Source organism: Nicotiana tabacum, chromosome 3, assembly GCF_000715075.1.
Source record: "Nicotiana tabacum cultivar K326 chromosome 3, ASM71507v2, whole genome shotgun sequence".
NCBI lineage: Eukaryota > Viridiplantae > Streptophyta > Magnoliopsida > Solanales > Solanaceae > Nicotiana > Nicotiana tabacum.
In genome coordinates, this window is record NC_134082.1 from 90,669,605 (window position 1) to 90,678,832 (window position 9,228).

The window sequence follows — 9,228 nt, forward strand, 5'->3', positions numbered from 1 at the left end:
ATAATAATTGATTATTTTTATGATGGCCTCATAAAAATAATACTAACGTACATGTTATCATAGGTTAAATTTCATTAATTGTGTAAAAATCTTTACACTCTCGGCATAACTTTAACTTTTTAGAATATGTCTTGTAGCGTTAGGGTTTGCCAAAGAACCAAGAGCATCACCTATATATCTTCCCCAAATCCCTCAAATCTTTTTCACTCATATCCATCATCACTTTCTTGTTTAGCTTCTAAAATTATCTGCAGTACACAAGAAAAGATGAAAAAACTTCAACTGTATTTGAAGAGAGAAGACTCCTCAATAAATTCAGCTAATTTTAGTGTGAGATATAAAGAGTGCCAGAAGAATCATGCTGCGAGGGTTGGAGGATATGCTGTTGATGGCTGCCGAGAATATATGCCAATTAGTGGGGAAGAAGGAACAAACAGCGCCTTTACTTGTGCAGCTTGCGGCTGTCACCGCAACTTTCATAGAAGACAAGTAGTGGAAACTGAAGTTGCATCTGATTCTTCCTCTTCTTCTTCCTCTACCAATAACTAACGGATAGAGTAAAAATTCTTTTACACTATCGGTGTATTGAAGCTAAACTTATTTGAGATTGCGATTAGTTGTATAAGTTATGCAATTTGTGTTTGAGCATGAGTGGATTTAATTGTAGAAACTAGGGAAGGCTCCAGCTTCCTAATTTTATTTAGTACTTGTAGTGTTTGGCTTTGGCGTAACTGGTAAAGTTGCTGCCATGTGACCAGGAGGTCACGGATTCAAGCCGTGGAAACAGCATCTGGCAGAAATGCAAGGTAAGGTTGTGTATAGATCTTTGTAGTCTGGCCCTTCCCGCGATCCCGCGCATAGCGGGAGCTGAGTGCACCAGGCTGTCCTTTAGTGTTTGGCTTTGCTTATATATGTGGAAGTGAGATTGTTGGTAATGATTTTGCATGGTTGATTGTCAAGGGTGAACCTCTCATTTGATAAACTATTAGTCTATTTTTTCTACTTGTCTTAACGAAAAATTAGGCTATAGTAGTATTTTTTTGTTCACTTTTGGTGTTTCAAATCTTTTATACTGTATAGTACTAACCGCATGTGTGTATATATTCATATATTAACCCTAACGAGAAAGCAGATGGCGCGAGAGTATGGAATATACATATATTCTTTAACAATATATATACAAAGGAATGTAGAAGGCAAAGCATACATAATTCCTACCAGCAAGTTAATTTCATGTGTGAAAATCATCATCAAATGTGGCTGATCATCTATGAATCTCAGGGGTGTAGAAGCGTTTAGTTAACAGCAAAACAGAAAGAGGAATGGCAAAAAGGGTACTCCAATATTTCTGCTCTACCATCCTTTTTTTTAATTGGGTGCAAAAGATGACTAAAATATGGAGTACTAAATATGCGTCGTTACAAAATCCTCAAAGGCGAATGTTTGTAGAGTCCCACTCGAACTTTTTTCTGCACCTATAAAATCATACCATCCAAAAACTTCAAGTCCCGCGGCGCTGCATTTAGAATTTAAGATATATGGTGTATTCATAAGTGAGGAGCCTTGGCGTACCTGGTAAAGTTGTTGCCATGTGACCAGGAGGTCACGGGTTCGGGCCATAGAAACAGCCTCTTGCAGAAATGCAGGATAAGGTTGCGTACAATAGGCCCTTGTGATCCGGCTCTTCCCGGACCCCACGCATTGCGGGAGTTTAGTGTATTGGACTGCCCTTTTACAGTATTTATAATTGGGAGCATGCTTCAGATGTGTCAATTGGGAAAATACCTACAGCTAGTGTCCTCCAAAAACTATCAATGTGCAAGATTTCTATAATGTCCTAAATCTCATGTTGAAATCAACATGCGTCGTATGAAGTTGTACATAAGCAATGAAATATGTACATAGTTGATTAGTATTAGTTTAGCACTAATAGTTAGTTATATGTATTGTTAGAGGAAGTTAGAATAGGGGTTGTATATGTAAGGGCTACACACGTGTTCATTGAGATGTAATAACAGAGTTCAAAAATTCTCCAGAACTTTCCTTTCTTTCTCTCTCTGCTCTCTGTTCTTTCTTTCTTAGCTCAAAGAACATATCTCTTCCTCTTTTCAATATGGTATCATAGCCATAGATCTATGGCGATTTTCGAGTTGATTCTTTGAGGAATCTAAGATTAGTATAGATATATTCACTCAATCTTGTCGGAGAAGTGAGAGATTAAGAGAGTTCATCAGAAATTTGGGGAATTCACCTAGGGTTTGCGATTGTTCTCATAATTTGCAAATTCCGGCAAAGTGAAAGTTTTTCCTTATAGATTGATGCATATTTTACCTTCGAATCACTGATTTTAAGCCTCGATGATGACAAATACAACTCTTGAGACCGGGAAGGACGACGGAGAAAACTTCACGGACATTCATCCCAGGCATCCTCTGTACCTACATCCCTCAGACAGTCCAGGTAGTGTGCTAATTCCTCAACAACTAACAGGAATAAAAAACTATATAGCTTGGAGTAATTCTATGCGAGTAGCTTTATTAGCCAAAAATAAGCTAGGGTTCATAGATGGAAAATATCGGAAACAACAGTATAGTGGTGATTTAGAGCATGAATGGGAGAGATGCAATGACTTCATGTTATCCTGGATAACTAATTCAGTGTCTAAAGAGTTAGCAAATGGTATAATGTACTCAACCAATGCCTATAATGTTTGGACAGATCTAAAGGAAAGATTTGATGAGAAAAATCTCACTAGAGTTTATCAACTGCACCGAAAAACATTTACCGCTAGTCAAGGAAGTTTATCAGTGTCAGAATATTACTCAAAACTAAAATGTGCATGGGATGAGTATTGATCAATGGTACTATTGCCATATGACTGCACAAAGCATAAGGAATATGCTGAACACATGGAGCAACAAAGACTAGTACAATTTCTGATGGGCTTAAATGAGACATATGCACAGGCAAGGAGTCAAGTTCTATTAACTGTCCCTGTTCCCACTCTCAATCAGGCATATAACATGATAATGCAGGATGAAAGCCAAAGAGTGCAATCAAACATGATATCTCAATAGCACCAACCTTGCAATAGCTTGATTTGAATGATCATACAACATTAGCCTCCACTCAAAGTAACAGGTTCAGAAAGAACAATGGAAATAATGTATTGCAATGTGACTATTGTCATATGAAGGGCCACAAGAAAGAAAATTGCTATAAGCTGATAGGATATCCACCTAACAATAAGTTCAACAAAAGGAGAACTTTTGACAAGGGAAATTAAGGAGGAAGCAGGGGACCTACAACCAATAATGTGAGCTATATTGAGGAATCTGAAGGAACCAGCTCAGTAGGTAGCTCATCAGGGCCCATCAACATACCATTTTTCACTCCAGAACGGTATCACCACTGTTAAAGTTAATTGATAAAGAAGCTACAACAACAGATGCAAGAGTAAACATGGCAGGTATAGTTGATCTCCTTAATGCATGCTTCTCTGTGGTTCTGAAACTAACTCTTGGGTCATAGACACTGGAGCTTCGAATCATATGGTTTCTAGCTTGGACATCTTAACTGAATCCCATTTTGTTGCCTCTTACTCTAGTAAAGTACATTTGCCTAATGGCAACACTACTTCCGTAAAACAAAAACAAGATCATTAACTCTTTCAAATGACCTAGAACTGTATAATGTTCTTTATGTTCCTAACTTCAAATATAATTTGTTATCTGTTTCAAAGTTAACTAAAGAACTAAAGTGTTGTGCACTATTCTTTCCTGAATTCTGCATTTTTCAAGACCTTTATAATGGCAGGATGAGGGGGATTGGTAAGGAGAAGGATGGACTTTACATACTTTAACCTGCCAAGATACCACCACCTGTCAAAGTACTTGAAACACCTTCAACTCCTGCTTTCAACTCTTTTATACCTTCAACAATTCCAGCTTCTACAATTCCAGTTACAAAGTCATCTAATATCTCATCAAAGTCATGTTCATATTCTTCTATTTGGCACCAAAGATTTGGTCATGCCCCAGTAGCAGTATTACAAAAGATTCCTTCATTGAAGAATCATTTGTTGAATAAAGACAGTCTAAACTGTATTGTTTGTCCTTTAGCAAGGCAAACTAGATTTCATTTTCCTACTAGTACAAAGAAGAGTGTATGTCCTTTTGATCTTGTACACATAGATGTTTGGAGTCCTTATAAATAATGTACTTATAATGGATTAGAGCTGCTTATTGGGCGGATTGGGCGGTTATTTCCTCTTAACGGTTTGGCTTTATCGGTTATTAGTTTTTAAATATATTAATCTGCTAGCCACCAGATAAGATATCGGACGGATTGGTATCGGTTTAGCTCTTATCGGGCGGTTTATCGGCCTAATTCAATCTATATTGCGTGCATTAATTGTTTGTTAATCTCCCAGCATACAAATTCAAAAATCAGAACAGAAAATTACAGATGAGTCAATCTGGTCTTTATAATACATCTTGAAGTGGGAAATTTATTTTTCAAATTAGTATTATTATTGTTATATTTTTTGGTGCATTAAAAGTTGCTCCTAATTGCTAAATCTTTGTGAACACACACGTTATTAGTTGGAAGGAAAATCTCAAAACAAAATTTCCACTTTTACTGTTTACTTGCCTATGTGAAACTTACCTTTTAGAATTGTGATCTTAATTTCAGACGAATTAAGATATTCAAAAAAGGTCCTTTCTAATCTGGATGTTCAAATGATGCTTCCTTCAAGTTCTCAGTTGGTTGTTAAAACCTATTAGTAGTAAAATATTTATCATAAGTTGTGCGAACCAAAAAAAGAAATAAAAAAAAATTCACAAGTCTCAAGATTCAAGAATGGTTTTCTATCAGAAGAAAAAGACAAAAAGATAAGATAGCTCTTGCAACATTGGAAGATAATACTGAGATGTAGATGGGAATGGATCCACTTAGCTGGAAACAAAAAGCTTAAGCAGTACTCTATCGACGAGATAGAGTGATGGAACCTGGAAGTCGACGAGATAGAGTACTGCTGGTGGCAGCTGGTTGAAATTTAGGCGTTAGAGATTGAGTAATGGAAAGGGTTTTTGATTATTTAATATATATGGATAAAAATAAATTTTATATATATATATATATATATATATTCTTAACGGGTTAACGGATTATCCGTTAAGAAAATTAAATAATCCGCCCTCAAACCGATAAGCCGTTAATAAAAACTTTCAATCAGTTCCCCGTCCGTTAAACCGTTAACCCGATACCAATAAGCCATTAAGTTTCAGTTTCGATTTGGTTTTCGGTTTCGGTTTCGGTTCGGTTATGAACACCCCTATAATAGATACAAGTATTTCCTTACTATTGTAGATGATTACTCTAGAATGACTTGGATCTACGTGATGAGAATGAAAACTGATGTCTTCCTTTTAATTAAATCTTTTCTTACTCTTGTCAAAAATTAGTTTTCTGCCACAATTAAGATCATAAGATCATATAATGGTCTTGAATTCTTCAATTCTCAATATTCAACTATTTTCTCATCAATTGGCATTTTACATCAAAGTTCTTATGTATATACTCCACAGCAAAATGGAGTAGCAGAAAGGAAACATAGACATTTACTTGAAATGGCTAGAGCTCTTAGGTTTCAAGAACATGTAACATTAAAATTCTAGGGGGAATGTGTACTAACTACAACTTTTCTTATTAACAGACTGTCATCTTCAGTCCTATCTAGGAAATCTCCTTATGAGGTTTTTCATGGACATCCTCCCTCACTTGACATCATTAGAGTTTTTGGATGTATTTGTTATGCAACCACCTTACATAACACTGACAAGTTCTCACAAAGATCCATACCTGCTATCTTCATGGGTTATTCAACTTCTCAAAAGGGTTATAGATTATACAACATCTTCACTGACACTTTCTTTGTTAGTAGGGATGTTTCTTTCAAAGAAATAGTGTTTCCATTTAAGTATCCTAAATCCACCTTCCTACATACTCTATCTTCAAGTTCATCACCTACATTTCCGGTTAGTGCTCCAACTTTCCCTCGTGATGATTCTTTTCCTACTTTTATGGTTCCCTTACCACCTGCAACTCTAGACTATGATTCTCCTTCAACTTCTTCTGAACATCCCTTATCTCCATCTACCTCCTTGCCTATGCCCTCTCCACTTCACTCATCTTCCACTACATCTTCTCCTATTCCTTCTCATACTCCAGCATCCTCTCATATCCTGTCTGACCCTCATCCAATCTTATATTCAGCTCCACAGCACCATGATCTACCTCTTACTCCTCCAACTCCTTTAAGGAATTCTAGAAGGCCATCTAAACCACCCTTGTGGCTTACAGACTTTGTCCATTAAGTCAAACCTTCATCATCCACTCCTAATTCTATCACCGATTCCATTAATTACTCTTCCTTATCCTCTTCTTATCAGACTTGTTTGTCTTCCTATTCATCCATTATTGAACCAACCTCTTTTGATCAAGAACTCACTGACAGCAATTGGGTTCAAGGGATTGAAACTTGAGATTCAAGCACTCACCGACAATAATACCTGGAAGTTAGTGACTTTGCCTGCAGGGAAGTTTACCATAGGTTGTAAGTGGGTTTACAAGGTCAAGCACAAAGCTGATGGATCTATAGAGAGGTATAAAGCTAGGCTAATGGCTAAGGGGTTTAATTAGCATAAGGGTCTGGATTATCATGAGACCTTTTCCCCTGTAGTTAAAATGGTCATAGTCAGGAGTGTGTTTATCTTGGCTGCTCAGTATGCTTGGCCCTTGTTCTAGATGGATATTTATAATGCATTCCTCCAAGGTGATTATCATGCCCTAAATCTGGGGAGGCGTGAATGGCACCCGGTGTAGTACTAGCCCGAGCGAACCACTCTGTAACTCATTTTTCTTTTAACTAACATGGGTCTACATGGCCGCAACTCGTAATGTACAATTGTAAGTGGGCAAATGTTATATTAATGAACCATTGTTAATAAAATATTAATACATATGGGTCGTCAAGGCCTCTGACATACTGTACAAAATAAATATCTACAAAGCCTCTAAGAGTATTTGACATCAAATGGGATAGGGTACTAGCTGACCTATAAGTATGTAGTAAAATTCTGACACGATGACTCATAGACTCGGATGCACTCCGAATGAGGTGGAGTCTTACCGATCATTCGATGAATGCCAATCTCGTCTACTATGAGGGATCGCCAAACTGATTGTCTGCACCTGCGGGCATGAAACGCAGCGTCCCCAACAAAAGGACGTTAGTACGAAATAATGTACTGGGTATGTAAGGCAATATACTGAAATCTAAAACTGAACTGATAATATAATAACTGAAAGTAACTAGGAGTCAAAGATAATTTAAAGATATGCTTACTTGCTGATACTGACTCAACTCACTCAATATAGTAAGTAAAATAGATGTCCAGCCTTATAGGACTTGGTATATATAACTGCTCTATTATAGTAGGCTCGCTCATAGGCGCTCGACCATACTAGGCTCTGTATCTCAGCCAACTGGGCTCGTTCATAGGCGCTTGGCTCGCTCATAGGCGCTCGACCATAGTAGGATCAGTATATAACTTACCAACTGATCAGAGGTTGCCCAATAGAGGCCTGCCCATTGATTATAGCTCGATGGTAATGAAAATACTTTTAATACTGTATATATATAAACTCTCTGCTCTTTTGACTGGAAGAAGGAAATACTCAATGGAATATGCAGTCCCGATAAGAAGAATATGGTAATTTACAATACTAAGAAAATATATGTAATTTGCGAGATTAGCAAAATATACGTAAATTCCGGGATATGAATTTTTCTTTATGCTTCGTTATCAGATTTGTGTAACTACAATATCATGCTAAAATGAAGAAAAAGCTTAGCCTTAATATATTTGAGTCGATTCTCTTGATAATCCTCTAACACACGTGTATGAAAATCAATTAAGTCATCTATATAATTTGTATTGATCATTTGATCGAGATAACCTCTCCATCTAGTCTCACTATCTCCGATCAAAGCTTGTTGGAAATCCTTCTTAATACACTTGGCCCAACTTTTTCCCCACTTTGTATTTTATCGTGGCATAAATGATGAGAGAAGGAATCAGAAAATCTATGAATTCTAAGAGACAAAACTCCATCATCCAATAAGAGTCACATATATGTGTGCAAGCACAAACTCCATTTGAATTGGATTTGCTCTCCGATTTTCCTCTTCACTAGGTAGTCCTTACAACTATAGAAGTTGTCACACCTCCTTTTTCCTACACCCCCGAGAAGAGAGTATATAAGGGAGTTTTTTCCAAATTAAAGTGACAATTGAAACGAGATTATTTATTTATTAAATTCAGAGTCGCCACTTGAGATAATTTAGGGTGTCCCAAGTTACCGGTTCAAATCCCCAATCGAGGAAAAGATTGACTCTGTATTACAGTCCGCGAACCAGAAATCCGGGTAAGGAATTATGTTAACCCGGGAGAAGGTGTTAGGCATTCCCGAGTTCCGTGGTTCTAGCACGGTCTCTCAACTGTTATAATTGGCCTATTATCTGATTTTAAACATGTTTTAGCCTATGGTATAATTTTAAATTATTAACTGCTTTTAATTAATTTTTAAGGAAGATTGTAACATCTGTTAAAATACGTCTTGAACCACGTCACATAAATACACCCGCAGTTCATAACACATTTTATCTAACGTTGTTGAGATTTGGATTTGGGTCACATAAATGCGCACCCGAGTTTAGGAAAGTAGTTTAAGTTACACGCCTAAAGCAACTACGCATTTGAATTATTTGCGAGGGCCATGGAAGTTCAACTAAATGGCACGCCTCGAATTCTAAAGGAAAAGCATTCAACTAAGCGAACTATGGATATTCATATTTAACTAATTAGGGACTAAGTATCACAACTACGTCACGGGAACCGTACCCGTAGCTATGATGATTTTATTATAGCGCGCGTAAAGCAAGCTACGATGTTCTTCAACACATTCCATTCCATGGCAGTAGAACACAAACAAGATTTCATCAAAAGAAAAATAACTGAAGCATTAATATTAAGCCTAATCTTCAAAGACAAAGTCAATTACTCCTATCTTTTAGCTTAGAACCAAAACCAAAATTTTCACTAGAGTTTGTAAACTGCACCACACTTCTTTTAATGTATTACTTTTTCCATGAGATAAACC

The 9,228-nt window shown here is 36.9% G+C and overlaps 2 protein-coding genes across 2 annotated transcripts; both read left to right on the forward strand.

Annotated features, from left to right (window-relative positions):
* Positions 1-267: 267 nt before the first annotated feature.
* On the forward strand, positions 268-549 carry LOC107760162 (mini zinc finger protein 2-like). Its single transcript, XM_075244691.1, has one exon. It carries the CDS (start codon positions 268-270, stop codon positions 547-549), a length of 282 nt encoding a protein of 93 aa, XP_075100792.1.
* A 1,811-nt stretch (positions 550-2,360) lies between these two features.
* LOC142176635 (uncharacterized) lies at positions 2,361-2,855 on the forward strand. The gene has a single exon (XM_075244699.1). It carries the CDS (start codon positions 2,361-2,363, stop codon positions 2,853-2,855), a length of 495 nt encoding a protein of 164 aa, XP_075100800.1.
* The last annotated feature ends 6,373 nt before the right edge of the window (positions 2,856-9,228 follow it).

What these genes read in the sequence shown, in the direction of transcription:
- LOC107760162 (XM_075244691.1), top strand. Translation starts at nt 268, where the DNA reads ATGAAAAAACTTCAACTGTATTTGAAGAGAGAAGACTCCTCAATAAAT.
- LOC142176635 (XM_075244699.1), top strand. Translation starts at nt 2,361, where the DNA reads ATGACAAATACAACTCTTGAGACCGGGAAGGACGACGGAGAAAACTTC.